The 26851-nt window shown below is 41.5% G+C and overlaps 1 protein-coding gene across 2 annotated transcripts in view; it reads left to right on the forward strand.

Moving 5' to 3' along the window:
• Positions 1-26851, forward strand: part of LOC121315562 (scavenger receptor class A member 5-like) — a 79406-nt gene that overhangs the window by 20910 nt on the left and 31645 nt on the right. Inside the window, exon 1 of one of the 2 annotated variants that reach the window (XM_041249761.1) lies at positions 24766-24890. The exons of the other annotated variant lie outside the window; for it this stretch is intronic. Coding sequence (XP_041105695.1) covers position 24890 — 1 coding nt within the window. The 5' untranslated portion in view covers positions 24766-24889. Of the gene's footprint in view, positions 1-24765; positions 24891-26851 lie in introns of those variants that run through there. 2 annotated transcript variants of the gene reach the window in all.

Raw genomic sequence — 26851 nt, forward strand, 5'->3', positions numbered from 1 at the left:
GTTCTTTACTTAACCTCTCTAAAAGTAAAATGAAACTTCATACACTGTTTCCAGGCTCATTGTCTTTGTTTTCTGAATGCTTTTTTAAAAAAACAATTTCGATCAACTCCCAGAGGGTGCACTTAAGTGTAACTCATATATTACCATGGCTACTTATATTGCAGGACTTTGTACACATTTCCAGGGCCTGGCATTCTAATGTTGAAACAAACTAAAGTACTACAAAAATTCATAATTCATTTAGTTAGTTCCTGAAGAGTTCAGAAGAGAGGCAAATAGCAAATTTTTACCTTTCTCTTTGTCCTTTAAATATGAAACGGGCATAATTAGCTTAACATTACTTTGAAACGTGTGAAACTTCAAACCGCTCTCTACCTTGGCAGTTTACTGGTTGCCCTCCAGCTGTTACTCCTTTGATGAGTACTTTGGGGGAAACTGAGACTTTCTACGATCCCTTTAATTTATAGACAACCTCTACTGACACAGGGAAGCATAATGGTTAAATGCATTGTTGTTGTCTTTTTGTTGTAGAAAATTAATATCCAGAAAAATATCCAAAGAAAAGAAAGGAGCAGTTGTGAAAGTTGCAAAAGTTTCCTGTGTTCTATTTTTTTTTAAAAAGTGTGTGTGTGGGGGGGGGGGGGTTGTGACTAAGTGGGATTCTGTTTCATGATTAATTTGTGTTCCATTATTATTGTAATATTACCTGCTGCTACACACAGGGGTGTCCTTGTGAATGTTAGATTTTGACAGAATTCTCCTGAACAAATGTTTTAAATAGTTTAAATAATTATTATTATTATTATTATTATTATTATTATTATTATTATTATTATTATTATTATTATTATTATTATTATTATTATTATTATTATTATTATTATTATTATTATTATTATTAATAATAATAATAATAATAATAATAATAATAATAATAATAATAATAGTGAGGGTTTACTTTGAAAACCACTGCACCGTCTTTCCAGCATGTATTTGGTTTTATCGCAGTCTTTGTTCAGCCAGCTGTTTCTACTCAAATTAAGCAAAACAGAGTTGACTCCAGACAGTCTCACTTATCCTTATTTGAGCAGTGACATCATCCAAGAGTTAATTTAAGTAATTGATTAACTAGTTAAAGAACAGCTTTCTAGTACTTTGCCGGGTTTCCAGTTCTAAGCTGAATTTTCTGTCTGAACAGATCCAGCTGTTGTCAATCGTCATTTTCTAGTACCTTAGCAAGTGGAACACTCAACCCTGGGCAAGAGAGTCCAACGTGCAGGTTATCTTAAGTGCAAAAGCTGGACACATGCCATATGTACGCATCCCAACAAGATTCAAGCATGTTTTTTTTTTTGTTTGTTTAATGTTATGGGCTATTTAAATTTTTGTTAAATACATGGCACCTTTTAAGAAAAAAAAATGTGTACTCCTTCTATACACTATTTACAGTAAAGTTAAATTGTCACTTTAGAGAGCCTATTAGGAGAGAGGTTCAGAGGTCAAAAGTTTAGTTTGCCAGTGAATCAGGAGAGTGATATAGGCCGGGGGCCCCACAGTCTCCAGTCCCATCGAGAGGAGCCATGCCTACTCCAGCTCCACAGGCAATATGCATGTCCACGTGAGGGCCCAAAGGAGAGCTGCACCAGTCCCCAGCGTCAGAGGGAGAGCTGCACCAGTCCCGTGTCAGAGGGAGAGCTGCACCAGTCCCCAGCGTCAGAGGGAGAGCTGCACCAGTCCTCAGCGTCAGAGGGAGAGCTGCACCAGTCCCCAGTGTCAGAGGGAGAGCTGCACCAGTCCTCAGTGTCAGAGGGAGAGCTGCACCAGTCCCCAGCGTCAGAGGGAGAGCTGCACCAGTCCCCAGCGTCAGAGGGAGAGCTGCACCAGTCCCCAGTGTCAGAGGGAGAGCTGCACCCGTCCTCAGCGTCAGAGGGAGAGCTGCACCAGTCCCCAGCGTCAGAGGGAGAGCTGCACCAGTCCCCAGCGTCAGAGGGAGAGCTGCACCAGTCCCCAGCGTCAGAGGGAGAGCAGCACCAGTCCCCAGTGTCAGAGGGAGAGCCGCACCAGTCCTCAGTGTCAGAGGGAGAGCCACACCAGTCCCCAGCGTCAGAGGGAGAGCCTCACCAGTCCCCAGCGTCAGAGGGAGAGCCGCACCAGTCCCCAGCGTCAGAGGGAGAGCCGCACCAGTCCCCAGCGTCAGAGGGAGAGCCGCACCAGTCCTCAGCGTCAGAGGGAGAGCTGCACCAGTCCTCAGTGTCAGAGGGAGAGCCGCACCAGTCCCCAGCGTCAGAGGGAGAGCCGCACCAGTCCTCAGCGTCAGAGGGAGAGCCGCACCAGTCCTCAGTGTCAGAGGGAGAGCTGCACCAGTCCCCAGCGTCAGAGGGAGAGCTGCACCAGTCATCAGTGTCAGAGGGAGAGCTGCACCAGTCCCCAGCGTCAGAGGGAGAGCTGCACCAGTCCCCAGCATCAGAGGGAGAGCTGCACCAGTCCCCAGTGTTGGAGGAAGATGACCTGCTGCACTCGCCTCCCGAGGCACTGCTCTTGCTCCATCCTGCAATGGCTAGGCCTGCCAAGCCTGCACCGCCTGGGGCTGTCATGCCTGCACAGATTAGGGCCAGCAAACCTGCAACACCCAGGGTTGGCAAGCCTGCAATACCTAGGGATACCAAGCCTGCAACCCCTGGAGATGCCAAGCCTACACTGCCTGGTGCTGCCAAGCCTGCAATGCCCAGGGTTGCCTGTCATGCACAGCACAGGGATGCCTGTTTAAAACCCCACAGGGATGCCCATCCCACAATGCCATAGGGTCTTTCAGTGCTGGAGGAGCCAGCCTTGCTGATGTCAGCATTACCGCTACCAGAATTGCCACTGGCAGCATTTCCGCTGCTAGCGTTGCTACTGACAGCGTTTCTGCTGCCAGGAGTGCCTTTGCTGGAGGAGCCGGCCTGCTCAGTGTCAGCACTGCTGCTGCCAGCATTGCCCCTGCTGGCTACATGTCCAGAGGAGGCAGCATTTCCTCTGCCGGAGTGCGCTGCACCGCTGCCAGCAGTGCCTATAAAGGAGGACCTCACACCGCTGCCAGCGTTGTCACTGGAGCAGGGCCTCACAAATGGCCATCTGTAGGTCCATTAGTAGCTCCGTTCAGGTGCCAGGACCTGGACTGAGATATTTGGACCTCTGTGTTGTACTGTTATTTTTTAAATGGATGGTTTTGTGTTTAAATGTTGTTTCATTGGTATTATTGGTTAAAATCCCCCATCCAGCTAAAACTTGTGCGTAATGTGGCCATCTCCCAATTAATCAAGTAATTACCAATTAGCTGCTTATAAACAGCCGCTTCTGTTGGATTGATGAGAGTCTGGAGAAATGAGATGGAGAGACAGTAGAGTTATACAACTAAAAACAATTGCTGTGTGTTTTGTTCTGTTTTGTTCTGGACATCAGGCTGTTTTGTTTGCATTTAGTGTTTTGTTTGCTTTGCTTTTATTGGTATTTAATAAATACACGCACCACCGCGTCATACCGGTAGTACTGAGTCTGTTTCCTGGTTCGACATCACCACCAAGCCTTCCATGTGACAGAGCCCCAGCGTTTTTTTTATTTTTTATTATTCCTTTATGTATATTAGTCCTACTGGCCAGCAGAGTATTTACCAGCAGTTTTTGCTTAGCTGTAGCATCTTGCTTAGTCAATAGCACTTTGTTTTATTTATAGTTTCCTTTTATTGCCTTATTTACTTATTCATTTTGAAATACTCATTAAAGCTCAGAATATGTATTTGATTTAGTACCATGCTTAAGTATTTCATTTGGTTGCTGAAGACAGGATATATTGGTACATCTTGACCTTTTCCTAGCTGTTGTGAGTCAGTATTGAGTTACCACACGCCAGCTAGGTGGAGGCATCACACACTATAAATAGTTATTTAGTCCCTGGTACTCTGGCATACCTTCGGATCAAGAACTCAGGACCCTCCTCCTGTGGTATGGAAAGTAAACCGTTGTTCAACAGTATCATATTCTGTGCTGTGCAAGGTGGAGAGGGGCGCTACATATGTAAATGACAAATAGGAAAGGATGATGAGTGGATTGTAGCATACCTACAGTATAAAAGGTGTCAGTTCAAATGCACATTACTCCTGAATGCTGATAGTGAGTGTGCTGCATCAACCAGGCTACATTTTCATGAAGTGCTAAGGGCATGGTAACATCTAAGGTACTCTCCATTCCTAATAAAGTTGCCACAACTTCTTTAAGCACACATGTTTAAGTGTGCAGGTGTGCCTAATACTGCTGTTGGGAACACTGTGCTTCAGAATAAATGTAAAACCCAAGGTCATGTCTGCTTTGTGGACATAACAAACCCTTTACAATTATGTAAGCTGATCCCCCTCTGGTGCACTGGATAGATTCCCAAAAGAAAGTTTGATTTTCCTTCCTTCTCTTAGGGATGCATTCTCTCTGTAAAATGAGCTTAGGTTTGGCAGAATGGAATTTTTCAAATTGTAGAGAAAAAATATCCTTTATAGTAAGGTAAGCTGCTCCCTGTGAACAGGAGTATATGGTAATGGAGGGCTCGTGAGCACTCGTGTACCAACTCATGTTAAGCTTTTTGTTCAGTATGTACATTCAAACTACTATAATCTGAAACCAAATGACATCCTTTTTTGTGAGCGTTGATTGGTTTGGTTAGTAAAGGCTACATATTTATAACCACTCACTCACCCGAATCTGAAACTTTGCATTGATACATGAAGTTATCCTAAAGGAATGCAGGTCCCATTTTTCATTGCTGGTGATTCCAGATTGTCAAAGTAATTAACATCTACATTAATATACTGGAAAAATGTAGTGTACTGTAGTGAAGCCTTGTGTCTTTCCTCTCCTTCGTAGCGTTGATTCATTGTTTTATTTATTTTTTATTATCTTTTTTTTTTTTTTTTTTTATTTACTGTGGCCAATTCATTTACCTACTCCAATTTCTCCAAAATTTGTTATGCCCAATTATTTTGTCTTCTCACTGCAGCAATTCCCCACATAGCTGAGGAGATCTGAAGGTTCAGTGGGTATCCTCCAGCTTCCTCTTTTACACCCAGGAACTCAAGAGCGGATGTCAGGGACCTAATGACCTCTGGAGGACAAAGGCCAGCCCTGCAGGAATCCGCTCCGAGCTCACTGGGTGTCTGGTCAGCAGGGTTAGCTGTAGTGAGAGGAGGAGAAGCAGTCCCTGCTGGTTTTGCCTCCTCAACCCACAGAAGCAACAGAGCCAATGTGGCGCTCCCTTTGGAAGTTTGGGGTGTGATTGTTGTAACTTGGTGGTGAAGGTGAATGCCCGGCCTATGAGTGCTTATTCTTTTTTGTTTGAACCTTTTATTTTGGCCCCCGTGTCATATTTATTTTGTTCCTGTTTCTTTGTTGTTGTGTTTATTAAATGTGCTTAAACTGCAGCTTTCTTGTCTCTGAGTCTTCTTAGAATAACTGCTTGGGCCAAGACACTATCTTGTCACAAGCATGTTCACAAATCATAAATAAGATTTGGTTTATGTCCTACTGCAACAAAGACCAAATACTTGCAGTGTTATTTTAGCAAATTATATAAAGAGTATTGTTGGGCAGCACTTGGGTTGAGGCTGTTTAGAGACACAAAAGTTAGGCTCTGTCAATTCTTTCTTTCTTTTGAGGGCTTTTAATTGCTTCCCATGGAGAAGGTTACTAGTTTGTTTGCAAATAAACATAAGGAGACCAAATCTATTCTGCGCAGAGTGGGGTTTTTTGTGTCAGACTGGTAACAATTAACTCTGACTTTGCCTTTTTGTGCAGGATGTGCCCTATAGTCTGGGGATCGCAGGTTCGAGTGTCCCAGGTTCTATGTCACAGCCGACCGTAACAGGGTTCCAAGGGGGCGGCGCACAATTGGCCAAGCACTGCCCAGGTAGGGAGGGCCTAGGTCGGCAGGGGAATCCACGGCTCACCATGCATCAGCGACCCCTGTGGCGACTATGGTTCTGCAGTGGAGCCGCCAGATCTGTGTTGTCCTCCGGCGCTATAGGTCTGGTGGCCTCGCTGTGGATCTGCAGTGCGAAAAATGCCGGATTGGCAGGAGCACGTTTCGGGGGACGCGCGCTCCAGCCTCCATTCCCCAAGTCGGAGGGGGGGTTATGAGCAGTAAGCCAAGGATACAGATAATAATTGGGCACATTAAATTGGGGAGAAAATGGGGGTAAAAAATTGGAGACAACTAAATATATAATAAATAACAACTAAATATATAATAAATAAATAAATAAAAGGCAGTCCCGACTGTACATGTAAACGTGCCAGAAAAAAAAAGAAAAGGGGAAACGATTGGTGAGATTTTTGCCTTACAAGCTGACTTGTTTTCTTCCCCTTTTCATCCTAGAAAAAGGAAGAGAGACGGAGTGAAAAATGGGATGGTGCATTAATGAGACAAGGTTGGGGTCTGGTGGGAGAAAGCTTGTCTGGTATCAAAGGGCCATCTAGGGCAGATGTTACTCCAGCACCTCTCAATATACTGGACACATGGGACCGAAGCGAGGACCTAGTGTGGGACCAACACAACGACTCCACACTGGTGCATGCTTGGGTACAGGTCCAGTCTATTGAAGGTAAGGATGTTGAAGGTGCTGTGGTGCTAGTATATCCACACTTCATTATCAAGGAGCAATTACTGGGGGAACCCTGCCACAGGCACAGGGAAGCCTGTAACACAATTAATGATTCCCCAGTCTTATCGATCCAAGGTCATGACACCTCGGAGCTGATAAAACTAAGGAACACATATTGGCCTGATTTGATTGAAGTATGCTATGATAGCCATGCTGGTTGAGCTTGCCATGGACTTGGTAAAGATCACCAACTCTGTCACCAGCAAAGCAACCTTAGTCCATGACACTGCCTCCTCCATGCTTGACAGTGGGAACCACACATGCAGAACTCATGTGCTCACCCTCTGTGCGTCTTACAAATACTCGGCGGTTGGACCCAAATATTTCAAATTTTGACTCATCGGTCCATAAGACCAACTTCCACTCCTCAAACGTCCAGTTTCTGTGTTTTTTGGCCCAGGCAAGTCTCTTCCTCTTATTCTTCACTCTTAACAATGGTTTCTTTGCAGCAATTCTTCCAGTCAGGCCAGCTTCACGCAATCTCCTCTGAACAGTTGACGTTGAAACATCTGTACTTCTAGTAGCTTTTAGCTGAGCTTGTATTTCAGGGGCAGTTAACCGTCGGTTTTGCAGACTTGTGACTCGAATGAACTTGTTCTCTGATTCTGAGGTCACCCTTGGCCTGCCTGACCTTGTTCGATCCTCATGAGTGCCAGTTTCTTCAAATCGTTTGATGGTCTTGGCCACAGCAGATACAGACACTTGCAAAGTTCTTGCGATTTGTCTTAAAGATTGACCTTCATTTCTTAAAGTAATTACATTAATTAATTTTTTCTTTGCTTAACTGAGCGTATTTTGTCATTTTCTGCTCCCTTGCAATCAGGAATGACAAACTTGTGCCTATGCTACCTATATTTGTAGTAATCATGGACCCTCACCTGTTAACAATAATTGGTGACAAAAGGTTAATTAGGTAACATGCTAGTTAACTCAGAGAACATCTAATAAAGACACTTTTATACTTAGGCCAGTGTTCTAACACCGTGTTATACACATTTCAGACTTTTAACTGACTTGGGCTTCAGACTGAAATCCCCTTGCTTTGTGTACCATTTCATTGAAAGTGACAAGATTTACATTTTCATTTAAAAATTACATTTTTGAATGCAATTCACTTATGATTATCAGCTTATGTAAGTACACGTATCATATAATTAAATATGTAAAATATAGGTACATGGATTTGTGATTATGAATTGTTCAGTTACAAAAATCAATCCATTTTGGGATTTTTCACATTTGTTCGACTTAGTACGGTACTATAAATCGTTAGTCTATAGTCTATACTAACTTAGTCTCGTACTTAGTATCCTCTAGACTAGGGCAACTGCAGTTATTTTTGGGTTTGTTGCAATTGAGACCTTTTTTATGACGCAGCTGGGGACTAATTTCAGCTGCCAAGTTCGTTGCAGTCGGTATTTAACTTGTGTACTAGTTTAGTAAGGAGCTGCGTAGGCCTGCTCACCACGGGATCATCCCCAGTTGGTACGCTGCTTGCAGTTCGTTGCAATTGAATTGGAAGTGTAGAGCGTTACACACAGAACTAACCATAGGTGAAGTATAGGCACCAGCACCACATGGACATTTACTGCTGAGACTCGCTCATGTGGGGTTAGTACCAATGACACAATGTGATTTACTGTGATGCTTGGATACGCTAGGACAGAAACCTAAACAGGAATTTAGGGCGAGCTCAGATTAAAGCTAAACCAGCTAAGTTTAGTATTTTTCAATTTCATTATACTATATAAAAAAGGGTAAAATAACTCAAGCTTTCCTCCAGTACTGTACATCTTATTTTGCTATGAATGTCTTATGCACTGTAGACTACAAAATTAAAAATATTGTAGTGATGGATAACAGCACTAACTATGTATTATGTTCTTTTTTTGAATAAAGCAAATTGGTTCATGTTTACCATGGTATTTGGCAGTTTCCCCATGACTTTCCCATGATTATACAATGCATTTACCACAGTTTACCCTGGTTTGCCATGTTTATTAATGAACTGTACCATACCTTGTTATTCTTTAAAGTGATTACCTATGCTTTAGCATCTTTCTCTCTGCTTTATTACAACTTGCTATGATTTTACGATAGAAAACTTTTAAAAGGTACCCTTTCACTTCCCACTTGTACTATGAACCAATAAAAGATACATTCCTTAATAATGAATATTTCATTGTGTATATTTCATAGATATATATATATATATATATATATAATATATATATATATATATATATATATATATATAGCCATTAGCAACACTTACAATCAAATCAGTGAAGTCCACCTTTTGCAGTTTACTGTCCCCCTTAGTTTGGGGGATCATACTTTTCAAATTGCTATTGTTACTTCCTCCATGGTGTAACCGATGGTCGCCCACGGAAAGCAGATGTTGCAAGAGTGAGGGCAGGAAGTGAGAGTATTGTCTTTCCCATATGGATTGAATGTGTTTGTAATGCTTTGGCATTCACACACTCTTCTATCCCCTTAGGCCCTCCAAAAAGATTGATCCTCTTTCACTATTAAATGCAATTAGAATCTAATAAAAGGAGAAAACACATTAAGGGGAATATTAACTGTATTTACCTAGTAATGCATACAAACACATTGCACTGTGTGTAAGGTCTGCTGCTTAATCATTCTCTGCAGAGGAAACGGTTAATGTCAGCAGGATTACCCAATGGAAAAGCAGCACAGAATCATTCCCAATGGAGTGAAATGAAAATAAACAGATTACATTTTTTTGTGTGTGTGTAATGCAAATTCACTATTTTTATTTGGGTGAAGCCTCATCACAACAGGCCAGAAAGCCATTTAAGCATAAATGTGGGTATTATATGACCAATGTAGAAATCAAGATATTGAAGTGGGAACCCTTGTACTCCCTATAACTAATGTGCATATGGCTTTACATTTATACACAAACAAATAAGAAAAAGCCAAACATTTAGCAGGCGCTAAGGTCTGTACCATATGGAATTAAACATGCATTGCATTAAAAAGGGTATTGACTTATTTTACAATGCTATTACAGAAACATTCTAATTTAACTGACCTAATCCTGGCTATCCAGGTTTTCTATCTCTGGTTAATGTAATTGTTTGTTAAATGTTTCCTTAAGATTCCCGTGAAGCACACAAGAGATGTATTAATGTGTTATGCTAAAGTTGTGCCAATTGGCTAGACTGAAGATTATTGTTTGAACTATGTACTATTAATATGTGTTTTATACAGTTACTCCACCTCACTCAGCAATGCAACCATCGTTGTTAGTATTATTGTGTTTTATGTATTTTGTATTATGATTTAGTCATTTAGCAGACCCTTTTATTCAAAGACTAGTATGGGGTGAACTATGCATCACAACTGCTGCTGCAGATTCACTTACAAAATACGTCTGGTAAAAGATATATGATTCTAACTTCAAACCAATTCAATTTTGAAAGAAAGTGACATATCGAAATCTAACATGAAATACTGAACTACAGCAATCTTTCACGTTCAATCTCTTCAGCAATGTTAGTTTAGTATTAAAAAGAGAACATTAGTTCAGAGATTGTAGATCCTACTAAAGTTATTGTACACTGTGTTGTGTGTGCTCCGTGTACAAGCATTGCTGGTAGTGTCACGTGAGCTGTTTAGTGTGCTGATATGTAAATAAATCCTGTTCACCTGCAGGGTGTATCAACTTCAACCTCTGTCTCGATCTCCTGTCTGTCACTCACACGGCAGATGGCTACTCTGTCACAAGCATTAATACCCTGTTTCTTTCTAAACAAGGGATTTAGGGGAGCTCCCTAATAAAAGCTGAATCTCAAAACAATAATTTTGCGAATATAGTAATTGTTACAGCTGTGTATAATGGTATTTAAAACAGGATTCATTTATCTGCCTTTTTACATATCTGCCCTTACTGTACTATTATGACTATCTTTGAACACATGATGTTAAATAAAGATTTAATCTAGTGTTTTACAATGTCACATTTTACAAAAAATTGACAGAATCGTAAATTTACTATAATATAGATTTTTTTTTTTTTTTTAAATAATGTCTCAGTTCTAAAATTCTAGGTGATGCAAAACTTTGGCCATTCTACTTTGAGCAGAAGGGTGCAGGTTGAAAACTTCAGGGTCACCTAAACAAATTCCCATTTTATTACTCCCAAGTAACAAAGTGTACTGAACATAGTAATTTACAATCACCCTGTGTAGCAGGTGTGCCAGGAGGGTTGGCTAATGTGTGCTGTTTAAATTCTGGCATATTGACCAGTAAAATGTTATGTTCTGTTTCATGGGTTTCTGACCCAGAAGAGAAATACTGCCGACACTGACACATTCCAGAAAAAAAAAAAAAAAAAAAAAAAACTTTTTTTGTTTTAATGGTTGTGATTCATGTTTCCCAAAATTGTAATTATCTGTAGAAGGTTTTGTTTGTTTACATTTAAGGTATATTCCTTGTTTTACATTTATAAATGGGCATTTTGTTGAAATCAAATAAATTGCATCTTTCACCTCTTTTAATATCCAATTAATGACCCTGTAGCAGGGTGGTAGGAAAGCCCAGCTGTTTAAAGGTATTGTTTATTTATTTTTAGAATGGGGTTTCCCCCTCCGCCCTTGTGTTATTTTGTATTTGTTTATTATGATTTATTTATTGTGTTTATGATGGCATAGCCGTGTTATTGTTTATTTGTATATATGACAGCGCGGCTGTATTTTGTTATTGTTTTGTTACATGTGACGACGAACAGTCGTATGTTTTGCAGCGTGGATGGAAAGCTCCATCCATATTAAAAACCTGTGTAGAAGGTGGCCATCTCTGGAATTAATAAGTGATTAATTTGTTGCTAATTGGGAGATGGTCACCTGTATAAAAACCCTGCAGTTTTCCCTGCTTGAGGCGGGGTGTTCGAGAGGAGGAATGGGAGTGAGTGAGTGAGTGAGTGAGTGAGTGAGTGAGTGAGTGAGTGAGTGAGTGAGTGAGCGAGTGGAGAAAGAAGAGAAAGAAGTTAAAGAATGACGAAAGTAAAAAAAAAAAAAAAAAAAAAACAATCTGGGAACAGTGAAGGCGATTTGCCCACCAGGAGTTTGCCCACCAGGAGTTATTATTTTCTTTTAGTGTTCATGATTATTTTTGTTTACCCTTTTGTTTTCTGTGCTCTGTAAGCAAGTGTTTGTTTGTTCAAATATTTTAGTTATTTTTGTTTAATAAACGGCACGCTGCATTCTGGCCTGACATCACCACACACGTCCATCCTGTCAGACCCTCTTTTGGTAACTTGTGAGGGACCCCTGGACATGAGGCTAATTGCTTTTGCTTCTTATGCAATGTGAGGTGAGTTGAAAGGATAAAACTTCTTAATTTTTCTTTTGTAATCTATATAAAAAAATACTTTGGATGGCTTGATGGCTGGACATGTATCCTGTAAATCTATCTCCTTCGCATCTGTAAGATATATACATACAGTAACAGCATAAATTCCTTGTTACCAGAAGCGTTTCGGGTGATTTGGGTGTGTCGTCCTACAGTATGTCTAGACGTTTGCCTAAAAAGACCCATAGAACATGGGGAATAATATGGTTATGAGGTAGTGCTGTATCTTTTGATTGAATTAACTTTGTAGTTAGTAAAAGCTTAAATGGTACATAAGGACCATTTTATTTTATTGTGTTAGATGTTTACATAAGGTGTGTATGGTTTTAATGTTTTTTTTTGTACATTTTGACCACTTTTTTTAAACTTTTAAATTGCATTCCTGCCTCAAGGTGGCTTCACATGTACCTGCATGGACCGCTCAGAATTGCATTTCCCATCATCCTCCTGCTCACTGGTAAATCCAGCTTGGTTACCTATGTGAGTAGGAAGATGATGGGAAATGTAGTTCTAAGAGGTCCATGCAGGTACATGTGAAGCCATCTTGAGGCAGAGAATGCAATTTAAAAGTTTAAAAAAGTGGTCAATGTAAATAAAATTTAAACATAAGAACATAAGAACATAAGAAAGTTTACAAACGAGAGGAGGCCATTCGGCCCATTTTGCTTGTTTGGTTGTTAGTAGCTTATTGATCCCAGAACCTCATCAAGCAGCTTCTTGAAGGATTCCAGGGTGTCAGCTTCAACAACATTACTGGGGAGTTGATTCCAGACCCTCACGATTCTCTGTATAAAAAAGTGCCTCCTATTTTCTGTTCTGAATGCCCCTTTGTCTAATCTCCATTTGTGACCCCTGGTTCTTGTTTCTGTCACTAGCCAGTCTATCAGAGGATGAGGACATACATCTGAGTCCCAAGGAACCCCATGGGCATGTAAAGCAGACCTTAATCTTAAATATAGAGAGAAGTCTTCCTTGAGTTCCTGGAACGTTCGAAGGCCTTTACTGTTAAAAATATCTTTAAAACTATGCACACCGCTATTTGACCAGACAGGGTATAGACAAGGCTTACCTCCTGTCAGTAAATGATTATTATTCCAAATAGGAGAAGAATGAGAAAACTTAAATGGACCGCCCATAAATTTTTCCACATCGTACCAAGTTTTTAATGAATTTGCAACAATAGGGCCAAATTTGAAATTTAATTTTTTCTTGGGGATGCCAGTAAATAATAAGTCCTGTAGTCTATGTGGGTGAACTATAACTGCTTCCAAATTGCGCCAGGCGACCTTTGAGCCTAAGTTGGTCCAAGTTTTCAAGGCTATAACTTGAAAAGCTCAATAAGAACATAAGAACATAAGAAAGTTTACAAACGAGAGGAGGCCATTCGGCCCATCTTGCTCGTTTGGTTGTTAGTAGCTTATTGATCCCAGAATCTCATCAAGCAGCTTCTTGAAGGATCCCAGGGTGTTAGCTTTAACAAAATTACTAGGGAGTTGGTTCCAGACTCCCACAATTCTCTGTCTAAAAAAGTGCCTTCTATTTTCTGTTCTACATGCCCCTTTATCTAATCTCCATTTATGACCCCTGGTCCTTGTTTCTTTTTCCAGGTCGAAAAAGTCCCTTGGATTGACATTGTCAATACCTTTTAGAATTTTGAATGCTTGAATTAGGTCAGTGCATAGTCTTCTTTGTTCAAGACTGAACAGATTCAATTCTTTTAGCCTGTCTGCATATGACATGCCTTTTAAACCCGGAATAATTCTGGTCGCTCTTCTTTGCACTCTTTCTAGAGCAGCAATATCTTTTTTATAGCAAGGTGACCAGAACTGTACACAATATTCAAGATGAGGTCTTACTAATGCATTGTACAGTTTTAACATTACATCCCTTGATTTAAATTCAACACTTTTCACAATGTATCCGAGCATCTTGTTGGCCTTTTTTTTATAGCTTCCTCACATTGTCTAGATGAAGACATTTCTGAGTCAACAAAAACTCCTAGGTCTTTTTCATAGATTCCTTCTCCAATTTCAGTATCTCCCATATGATATTTATAATGCACATTTTTATTTCCTGCGTGCAGTACCTTACACTTTTCTCTATTAAATGTAATTTGCCATGTGTCTGCCCAGTTCTGAATCTTGTCTAGATCATTTTGAATGACCTTTGCTGCTGCAACAGTGTTTGCCACTCCTCCTATTTTTGTGTCGTCTGCATATTTAACAAGTTTACTTACTATACCAGAATCTAAATCATTAAAGTACATTAGGAATAGTAGAGGACCTTATACTGATCCCTGTGGTACTCCACTGGTTACCATACTCCATTCTGAGGTTTCTCCTCTAATCAGTACTTTCTGTTTTCTACATTTTAACCACTCCCTAATCCATGTACATGTGTTTCCTTGAATCCCTACTGCAATTAGTTTGAGAATTAATCTTTTATGCAGGACTTTGTCAAAAGCTTTCTGGAAATCTAAATAAGCCATGCCATATCCTTTGCAATTATCCATTATCGATGTTGCATCCTCAAAAAAATCAAGCAGGCTAGTTAGACACGATCTCCCTTTCCTAAAACCATGTTAATTGCCTCCCAGGACCCTGTTACCATATAGGTAATTTTCCATTTTGGATCTTATTCTAGTTTCCATAAGTTTGCATATAATAGAAGTCAGGCTTACTGGTCTGTAGTTACCTGGTTCAGTTTTGTTTCACTTTTTGTGGATCGGTATTACGTTTACAATTTTCCAGTCTGTCGGTTTTCCACCCCTGTGTCAAGAGACTGCATAATCTTGATTAGCGGTTTGTAAATAACTTCTTTAATTTCTTTTACTATACGGAGGATCTCATCCGGCCCAGGGGATTTGTTTATTTTAAGAGCTCCTAGTCCCTTTAACACTTCTGCCTCAGTTATGCTAAAGTTATTTAAAGCTGGATAGGAACTGGATGACATGTGGGGCATGTTGTCCATATCCTCCTTTGTAAAAACTTGTGAAAAGTAGTCATTTAATATATTTGCTATTTTTTTTCTTCATCTATGATTTTGCCATTTGTTTCTCTTAGACATTGAACCTTCTCTTTGAATGTTCTCTTGCTGTTGTAATATTGGAAAAACAATACACACACCTTACGTAAACAGTTGTAGCAACAAATGGGAACATTTAACACAATAAAATAAAAAGGTCCTTATGTACCCTTTAAGCATAATAAAAGTGATCCAATTCAGTTGTCATGAAATCAACTGTGCTCCAGATGCCTAGCTCTCCTGGTGGCTGTCTAGGAAGGTGAAGTGGAACATATGGAACAATGTGGCTTCTGTAGATTTTTATTATAATCTGATGTGTTTGTATACCGTGGTGACCAGCCATGTCTTTTGATTTCCTGTACATCAGTCATATTTTTGTGTGCAGTAGCATGGTTTTGTCGAATGTTCTAATATCTTGTGGTTGTAAGTCTTTAAATATACCCATGGCAGCCCATATGTTTTGGTAAACACCATGACAGAAGCAGGTAATAAAAAGTCAAACTTTCTTAAGAATAATTGGAGTAATTGCATCTGTTTTTAATCTGTCTCTGCTCTGGACTGGCATCCTGTGAAATCCAGCTTAAGACAACCTCTCGCAAATTGTTTGGAAGACATACTTATTACGGATGCATCCATCCAAGCGTCGCTAGATTGAATCTTTGGCCCAAGTGTTGATTAGAGCAATTGTTTCTCAATCACTCCATGTCATCCCTGCAGCAATCTGGCTCATGGTGTGTCTCAATCAACAAACCATGAATAAACAGAAATGGCTTTCAGGTTCCTGCTGAAGTGAAACCTTCACGCAGGCGTAGTTGTTTGTTACTTCCTCCGATTACAAGCTCCATCAGGCATTCTGTGGAGTTAGGGTCGACCCGGGTACATGGTTTCACACTGTGCAGGATTGAGACCCGGGTAATCCATACCTTGGTAGGAACACCATTGCGAAAGGGGCTTAGAGACGATCAGTGGAAAAAAAAGAAATAAAAAATCCACCATCTCCTATTTATCGTCCTTATTTGCTAAAAAAAAAAAAAAAAAAAAAAAAAAAAAAATGAATCCTGTATTTAAAATAGCTAAATAGCTGGAACGATTGTTTGGGTATATAACAATTTTCAAAGTGAAATCCCACAGTTGTAGGGTTACCAAATAAATGCTTTGTTTTCCTAATTTAATTTTGCACTGTGCATAACTGTTTTTTGCACAGATGCCAAATTGAGCCTTCAATTCCAGTCTTCGCTCTCAATAATTTTAATTACTGACAGCATTCCTTGCCTCAGAGGCCAATGTAAACTATTCACGCTGTATATGTGTGATTCCATAGCCCATAGGCTGACATGATTACATTTTGGTACAACCCCAGTGAAAGAATGTGTACAGGGCTTTTGAAAGACGTATCTAGGTCAATCATGAACTTGTTCTTTGAATCTGGTAATTACAAGTGTTCCAAAATAGAACTTTGTGGAATGTATAGAAACATAATTACATTTTGGACACTGTGATGAAGGCTTTCCACTTTTATTATTTCCTTCTTTTTAAACTCTTCAGTGATTCAGCGGTACAGCAGAGTTGTGTGAATTCCAGTAACGAGTTTGGTTCTGGTTTCAGCTTTGTGTTTCTATGGGTCCTGCAGTTTGCATTTTAATATTTTATGCTATCAGTTTGTTAAACTGCAGTTTATGGTAATTATCTGTCCATATCTGAGTTGGGAATCTGCAGTTGGGACAATTCACTTTTATAGCACAATAGTTAATTCATAAAAGGGCAAAATAGATTGTCTGCGCTATCACTGCCAGTATTGAAATGAGAGTGGAACTCTGCATTAACGTGTGATCTCTAGAATAGTCCATATTCATTTTGTGAAACATCAGTACTACTAGTACAACTAGGGTACAGAAGCATGTGCTAGATATTGCTAATGTTTCCATTGTGTTAAACCTCTGTACACATGCATTTATTCATGCTTTTCAACACCATTTTTTAATGCATTTCATAAACTACTATTTAACATCCTGTTTTCTTTAGAAAAAAGCAAAACTATACATTCTTTTTATTGACGATATCCTGATATCAAGTGTAAAGTGTGTTTGTGAATGAAAGGTTGTGAGAGATGGGGTTAAACCTGTCCCTGCCAGCAACCACAGATGCAAATTGGGGAGGGCCACATATAAAAAAAGAAGCCAGAAATCCTTTGTTTGTAGGAAGAGTTTGGGGATGAGTGTTTGTGCTATGATTTTTGTCTTGTTTATCAATGTGGTAGTGAAGGCTAATGTCCAGCCTACAAATAGTTAGTCACCCACAAAAACTGGAGGTCTAACGAAACTTAGCAAAGAGATTAAAGAAATCTGATGTGGGAAAACTCACTTAGCATCCCTGCTACACCATCTGGCAGTATCAAGTGCTATTACAGGAACTTTTCACAAGGCCCAATAAAATAAAAACATAATGACATTTTAACCTAACTCCTACTCCCTAGTATTGTGTGCAATACAAATGTTTTTTTTTTTTGTTTTGTTTTCTTTATTCATTAAACCACACAAGGTCATCATCTTAAGTTGTCAAAGTATGCAACTTAAATAGATTTGAAGTTTCATGTGAAGTTACAATTACAGTCGTTATTCCTGTTTGAAGTTATATCTTACTAAATTGTCCATTCGTCAAACTTTGGAACCTTTTAAACTGTTTTGTTTTAGTTGTAAGTCTCCGCAAATATTTATAAAAAAATATGTAAAAATTGGATAAGTCTCCACCCCCATGAGTTAATACTTGGTGGAAGCACCTTTGGCAGCAATTACAGCTGTGAATCTGTTGGCAATATTTGACCATTCTTCTTACAAAACTGTTCAAGCTCTGTCAATTTCCTTGGGGAGTGTTGATGGACAGCAAATTTTTGATTGAATTTAGATGTGGGCTCTGACTGGGCCACTCAAGGACATTTACCTTTTTGTTCCTTAGCCACTCCAGTGTAGCTTTGGCTGTGTGCTTTGGGTCATTGTCATTCTGAAAGGTGAACTTCCATCCCAGTTTCAGCTTTCTTGCAGAGAACAGCAGGTTTGTCTCAAGGACTTCTCTGTACCTTGCTCCATTCATTTTCTCTTCTATCCTGAAAATGCTCTAGTCCCTGCCGATGAGAAACATCCCCATAGCATGATGCTGCCACCACTATGCTTACAGTAGGGATGGTGTTCTTTGGGTGATAAGCTGTGTTTGCGCCAAACAGTGCTTTGCATTTAGGCCAAAAAGTTCAATTCTCCTGAGTTGTTGTCCATACTTCAAACGGGATTCAAGGTGGGCTTTCTTGAGTAATGGCTTTCTTCTTGCCACCCTACCATACAGGCCAGATTTGTGGAGTGCTTGGGATATTGTTATCACATACACACTTTGACCAGTCTTGGCCATAAAAGCCTGCAAAGTTGCCGTTGGCCTCTTGGTAGCCTCTCTGATCAGTCTCCTTCTTGCTCCGTCAACCAGTTTGGAGGGACAGCCTGATCTAGGCAAGGTCTTGGTGGTGCCATACACCTTCCACTTCTTAATAATCGTCTTGACCATGTCCAAGGGATTTTCAAGGCCTTTTGATATTTTTTTAAACCCATCCTCAACAACTTTGTCCCAGAGTTCTTTTGAAAGCGCCTTGGTGCTCATGGTTGAGTCTTTGCTTTGAAATGCACTACCCTGCAGAGGGAACCTACAGAAACTGCTGAATTTATCCTGAAATCATGTGAATCAATTTAACACAGATGGAGGCCACTTAACTTGGTGTGTGATTTTGCAGGAGATTGGTTACACCTGAGCTAATTTAGGATTGCTATACAAGGGGGGTGAACACTTCTCCAACCAAGCTATTTCAGTTTTTATTTTTAATTAATTTTCTACAGATTTCTAGAATATTTTTTTGACTTGGAAATTGTGGGGTAGGATGTGTAGATAAATGAAAAAAAAACTATTTTAAAGTATTTTAATTCCAGGCTATAAGGCAACAAAAGGTGACAAATTTGAAAGGGGTGTAGACTTTCTATAGGCACTATATATAACCTCACCCTCTTACAAGCATATGTAGTATTTCCTGTTTTCTGTGTTGCTTGGGTAAAATAGGTGCACTATAAATCAGAGTATATCGCTTTTGGCAGATTGTACTTTTTTTCAGTCATGCATAATCTTTTTTTAGCATTAAAGACTACATCACTACTAGTGATGAGAGATTATCACTTTTACAGGTTGATTCCATTATTGATTCGATATTTGAAAATAATTATGATTATCAACTATTCTACTAACATCATTCTTATAAAAAAAGTCACAACTAGGTTCTTATTAAATGTTTTTTTTTTATTATTTCTAATTAAAAACTACAATAAAACTTCAATAACTTTTTTCAACAGCACTTTCAAACCTACAAAACTTATAGTATGTCAACAACAATAATAATAATAATAATAATAATAATAATAATAATAATAATAATAATAATAATAATAATACATAGCATAACACAAGAAAGAATGGCAACCGGAAACAAAATATTATACAAAATAATGATAATTAATAATTACTAATCATTAAATGAAATGCAATACAACAAATAGCAATTTGAAACATTTGTTTACATATTATTATTAAAAAAAAAAAAAAAAAAAAGTTATTTCTTACCCTGCCTCACTGACCAATCTAAAATGAGAAGCCGAGTCAACAATAACAGATACATACAAGTGAAAGTCCCAGTATAACAATGCAATAACTTTGGGTAGCATACTTATAAATACATATGTATATCAAAATCCATGAACCTTCGATTTCAAGGTGATTGATCCGACAGAGACTGACCCTATATTTATATAATTTAACATCCAACGCTTTTCTTCTGCAAAATTAACATCATTAATAAGGTTATTGCTAAATGTATAAATACTTGTAACTTTTATGATGAGTGACCATAAATAAGATGTGAAGTTTTATAGTATAATAATCAATCAAAATTGGGTAGTTTTATTAATCGTTCGAAGACGGGTTTGGTGTTTAATTTAATACTGGGAAATGAACCCAGTATTTTGTTCTGTGAAACCCAGTAAGCATGTATAAATTAAAGTGCACACAAGGAATGAAAAACAAACTGGCGCAATGCTTTACAGTGCCATGCAATGGAAATATTATATCAGGTTTTAAAGAATCTGGCATGATTTGCAAAGCTTTGGCCACAGGGGTATCCTTTTTAAATGGATGATAGAGTACACTGTCAAACATTAAACATGGTTTTGCATTTTGCTTTAAGAATTCAAGATGTTCACCCTTGCTGTGCAGCTAGAAGTTACTTAGAAGTTGGTTGCAGTGGCGTGAGGCAACCATAAGTACATTATTTCGCCATTTAATAATGTATGTTTTGTGGGTTTAGTTTGGGATACTCCCAGATGTGGTTTTGGTCTGACACAGCTAACTTGAGAAACAGACCAAGCACTTGTTATTATTTGATCAGGCACACTGGAAATCAAAATTCCAGTTAAGATCTAGATGTGCTCAGCTAGAGGAACAGAATTTTCAGGTTTGAAGACTGAAACAATGTACAGACCTTCGAAATGCAGTATTTTAGGTTAACTGCTATAACAAATGTGAAGTCTTAACATAGGGAAGATGAGAAGGTAAGAAGACACACAATTTCTGTTATACACTGTGACGGAGAGCGAATGAATCCGAATCAACAATCTCCCTCTCGACCAGTGAGGGCACTGTACATCAGGAGCTGCGGGCTTCCTACTGAATGGTTGGGCAGTTCATTCCAGGGACAGTCAGAGCACCGCACCTGCACCAGAGCACCCCGTCTGGAGACGGGTTTTGTGTTTATTATTTCGGGACTGCAACCCCTTTGTTTTGTAGCTGGTGATACCCATTGCTGGGTAGAGCCAGCTTTATTATTTGAAACCCGGTTAAGGGAATTAAAAGAAACCTGACAGGTGAACTTTGTGTTTGTCCTTTGTTGGAGCACCTCGAATCACCTGTACACCGGAGCACTAAAAACCACTTTGCCACAAGTGGTGTCAGAAGCGGGAGCCATGGACATAGCTGTGCTAACCACGCTGCTACAGGCACTGGAGCACAGACAGGAGGGAGGAGAGATACACGGCGCTGATCGAGAGGGTTGGTCTTGGAAACGCACCCCAAACACCACCCGTGATGGTGCCTCTTAAAGCGCGGGCGCAAAAGATGACTGCGGAGGATGACCCGGAGGCGTACTTGGTTGCCTTTGAGCGGTTGGCCACCACTGCGTCATGGCCGAAGGAGTACTGGGCCAGCCAGCTGGGTCCCTGTCTGATCGGGGAAGCCCAGGCAGCGTATCAGGCTATGACCAACGAGGAGGCTAGCCAGTATGACCTAGTCAAACAGGCCGTTCTCCAACGCCTCAATATCACGGGGGAGACACACCGGATGCTGTTCCAGGATTATCGGAGGCCACAGGAGACCCGCCCCAGGGTGGTCGCGCAAAAACTTTGTGACCACGTGGTGCACTGGCTCAACCCTGCAGAAAAAACGAGTCAGTAAATGGGAGAAGCAGCCATCGTCCTGGAGCAGTTCTGCCACATGGTCGGCGCCGAGACCCAGGGATGGATACGGCGTCACAATCCAACCACCTTGGAGGCCGCTGTCAGACTTGCAGAGGATTATGAGGACTCCCTGGTCTCCGTAAAGACAGGACTACTGACCCCTCTCATCGTGCCAATCACCCGCGGATCAGTGCCCTCGTCTCTCCAGTTGGGAACCAGACCTCCCAGATCACCAACCTCAATGGGCCGGCCCACCTCCTTACCATGGAGACAGCGGTTGGCCCCCAGCTGGGGTAGATTTACTGCCCCCGACCCGCTGCAGTATCAGCAGCAGGACAGACAGCTAACCCCAGTGCCTTCTGCCCCGATTGTCTGTTTTAGGTGCCATGAGCCTGGACTCATCGCCCACTTGTGCCCCGCGGCAATGGAGTGCAACGTGGCGACATGTTATCTGGCATCTGAAGCAGGTAAGGTACGGGGAAATGGTCGGGAGGGGCCTTCTATTATTGATGTAGTGGTTGGTAATGTGAGTACCCATGCTTTAGTGGACTCAGGGTGTGCACAGACCTTAATTCAAACATCTCTCTTAGGCGGTATGTCGTGGCAGCCACAAGGCAAGGTGGCGATCTCCTGTATCCATGGAGACACGGCGACATACCCCACCCTAAAAGCATTAATGTCGATAGATGCTCAGATACATTGTGAAAAGTGTTGAATTTAAATCAAGGGAAGTAATGTTAAAACTGTACAATGTATTAGTAAGACCTCATCTTGAATATTGTGTGCAGTTCTGGTCACCTCGCTATAAAAAAGATATTGCTGCTCTAGAAAGAGTGCAAAGAAGAGCGACCAGAATTATTCTGGGCTTAAAAGGCATGTCATATGCAGACAGGCTAAAAGAATTGAATCTGTTCAGTCTTGAACAAAGAAGACTACGTGGCGACCTAATTCAAGCATTCAAAATTCTAAAAGGTATTGACAGTGTCGACCCAAGGGACTTTTTCAGCCTGAAAAAAGAAACAAGGATCAGGGGTCACAAATGGAGATTAGACAAAGGGGCATTCAGAACAGAAAATAGGAGGCACTCTTTTACACAGAGAATTGTGAGGGTCTGGAATCAACTCCCCAGTAATGTTGTTGAAGCTGACACCCTGGGATCCTTCAAGAAGCTGCTTGATGAGATTCTGGGATCAATAAGCTACTAACAACCAAACGAGCAAGATGGGCCGAATGGCCTCCTCTCATTTGTAAACTTTCTTATGTTCTTATGTTCTTATGATAGGTCCGACACAAAACCACCTCATAGTGGGGGTGGTGGAAAGGCTCCCGCACCCCGTAATCCTGTGGCCAGTATCGGCAATTGCTCCAAAAGACAGTCACGACCACACACGTAAACGTGGCAGACAGAGCAAGGGAAACGATTGGTGATATTTTTCCCCTGCAAGCCGACCTGTTTAATTCTCTTTTTCGTCCTAGGAAAACAAAGAAAGAGAGATGGATCGAAAAATGGGAAGGTGCATCTCTGAAACGAGGCTGGGGACTGGTGGGAGAGAGCGCGGATGGTATCAAACGCTACTCAAAGGGAGTCGGTACACAGTGTGACCGAGAGGGCGAGGTTACTGGGCCATCCAGGGCAGATGCTACTCCAGCCCCTCTCAATGTACCGGACATGTGGGGCTCGAGCGTGGACCTAGTGTGGGACCAGAAAAACGACCCCACACTGGTGCACGCTTGGGAACAGGTCCGGTCTATTGAAGGTAAGGATGTTGAAGGCGCTGGGGCTCTCAGATGGTTAAGCACGATGAAGGATAGCAACGCTCGGATAACTCGGTGGTATTTGGCGCTGCAACCCTTCATGTATTTCATGACACACCGTGCAGGGAAAGATCATCAAAATGCGGATTACTTTTCCCGGGTGGGGGGTGTAATGGTTAAGGTAGATTCAGCCGAGCGTTCCTTCGGCTCCACTCTGAGCAGTGGGATATGTGACAGAGAGCGAATGAATCCGAATCAACAATCTCCCTCTCGACTGGTGAGGGCACTGTACAACAGGAGCTGCAGGCTTCCTACTGAATGGTTGGGCAGTTCATTCCGGGGACAGTCGGGAGCCGACCATTCAGGAAGAGGGCGGCGTTACAGTACCTGGAGTCATCGCCCTAGTACGGTGAGCGAAGTTTCAGTCATGAATTGGAGGAGACGTGATTGAACTAGCTATCGAAGGGGGCGGGGCTTAGGGTACTTTAGGGGGACATGACGCCGTAATCAGCTCCTTTGTTGTGGTTAATGGGAGGAGACAAGGACGGAACCTTGAATCAAGTGTGGGTTCATTGGAAAAAGTGTTGTGTTTGTTTTGCCAGACGGCTGATACGAAGCCGGAGCTGCCGCGAGAAGCCCGGACCTGAACGCGCACGAGCACCAGCACTCAGAGCACCGCACCTGCACCAGAGCACCCCGTCTGGAGACGGGTTTTGTGTTTATTATTTCGGGACTGCAACCCCTTTGTTTTGTAGCTGGTGATACCCATTGCTGGGTAGAGCCAGCTTTATTATTTGAAACCCGGTTAAGGGAATTAAAAGAAACCTGACCGGTGAACTTTGTGTTTGTTGGAGCACCTCGAATCACCTGTACACCGGAGCACTACAAACCACTTTGCCACATACACACACACAGTATGTTATGGGCAAACCCTGAAATTTGCAGATTTTATGTTTAGTAGTCAGAGACAGCTATGATTTAAGAGCTTGTTTGGCCAGCTTACCTGGGTAGCGTAATTCACTCATCTCATTCATAAAAAGTATACAGAAAGTCCAGTTTCAGAAAATAGGCATATGTTTAAAAGTGTATGTACAAATGTATTTTTATTGATGACATGACTATATAAAATATTTAATGAAAAGATTTTATTTTAAACAAATTGTTAAAATCTAGATACGTACATACACTCAGTCACTGCTGAATACGCTCTCCAACTTTGAGATCACTTGTCATAAACACTGTCAGAAGTGAATCAACTAATCATTCATGTTCTACGCAGTAACTGCATCCACCTCTCTGATTGGACAGTTCAATACAACTCATTATTATTTGTTGTTATTGCATTATTAATAATACTGATCTTTTTATATGCAAGTGTCAATGGGGTTTCTCATGTTAATTTTTGTACTAATGTTCCCTGTTCTGAAGGTCTGCTTGGAATGAAAAGAACAGAGGAAGTTATTCTGACTGAGACGCAGTGGGCAGACCGTGGTTTGTCCAGGCAAAGCCTGAAATAAGTTATTAAAATTTTTATTTCGACCCTGCATATATAGTTGTAGTCAAAAGTCTTTCCTAAAATTCTTTGTTTTTGAGAAATGTGTAGAAATTATAAATTCCATTAGGGTATATAAACTTTTTTTTCACTGATCACAGCCTTGACACAAAGGTGCATTTGTAAACTGACAGAGCGCACTCTTACCGTGACATAACAGCGAGTCCATGACCGCGCCGACATCACCGTAGGGGCCATTAACATGCCAGCCATTACAGCGACTGCCCATAACAGCGCTACGACATCACCGTGACGGACATTACAGCGACTGCCCATAACAGCTCTACGACATCACCGTGACGGCCATTACAGCGACTGCCCATAACAGCGCTACGACATCACCGTGACGGACATTACAGCGACTGCCCATAACAGCTCTACGACATCACCGTGACGGACATTACAGCGACTGCCCATAACAGCTCTACGACATCACCGTGACGGACATTACAGCGACTGCCCATAACAGCTCTACGACATCACCGTGACGGACATTACAGCGACTGCCCATAACAGCACTACGACATCACCGTGACGGACATTACAGCGACTGCCCATAACAGCTCTACGACATCACCGTGACGGACATTACAGCGACTGCCCATAACAGCACTACGACATCACCGTGACGGACATTACAGCGACTGCCCATAACAGCTCTACGACATCACCATGACGGACATTACAGCGACTGCCCATAACAGCTCTACGACATCACCATGACGGACATTACAGCGACTGCCCATAACAGCTCTACGACATCACCGTGACGGACATTACAGCGACTGCCCATAACATCTACGACATCACCATGACGGACATTACAGCGACTGCCCATAACAGCTCACGACATCACCTGACGGACATTACAGCGACTGCCCATAACAGCTCTACGACATCACCATGACGGACATTACAGCGACTGCCCATAACAGCTCTACGACATCACCATGACGGACATTACAGCGACTGCCCATAACAGCTCTACGACATCACCATGACGGACATTACAGCGACTGCCCATAACAGCTCTACGACATCACCACGACGGACATTACAGCGACTGCCCATAACAGCACTACGACATCACCACGACGGACATTACAGCGACTGCCCATAACAGCGCTATGACATCACCGTGACGGACATTACAGCGACTGCCCATAACAGCACTACGACATCACCGCGATGGACATTACAGCGACTGCCCATAACAGCGCTATGACATCACCGTGACGGACATTACAGCGACTGCCCATAACAGCTCTACGACATCACCATGACGGACATTACAGCGACTGCCCATAACAGCGCTACGACATCACCGTGACGGACATTACAGCGACTGCCCATAACAGCGCTACGACATCACCGTGACGGACATTACAGCGACTGCCCATAACAGCGACATCACCATAACAGCTGCCACGACATCACCATCACCGTGACGGACATTACAGCGACTGCCCATAACAGCTCTACGACATCACCGTGACGGACATTACAGCGACTGCCCATAACAGCGCTACGACATCACCGTGACGGACATTACAGCGACTGCCCATAACAGCACTACGACATCACCATGACGGACATTACAGCGACTGCCCATAACAGCGCTACGACATCACCGCGACGGACATTACAGCGACTGCCCATAACAGCACTACGACATCACCATGACGGACATTACAGCGACTGCCCATAACAGCACTACGACATCACGGACATTAGAGACAGACATTACAGCGACTGCCCATAACAGCGCTACGACATCACCATGACGGACATTACAGCGACTGCCCATAACAGCGCTACGACATCACAGAGACAGACATTACAGCGACTGCCCATAACAGCGCTACGACATCACCCTGACGGACATTACAGCGACTGCCCATAACCAAGTCGGTATTGTCTGATACT

Source organism: Polyodon spathula, chromosome 5, assembly GCF_017654505.1.
Source record: "Polyodon spathula isolate WHYD16114869_AA chromosome 5, ASM1765450v1, whole genome shotgun sequence".
Lineage (NCBI taxonomy): Eukaryota > Metazoa > Chordata > Actinopteri > Acipenseriformes > Polyodontidae > Polyodon > Polyodon spathula.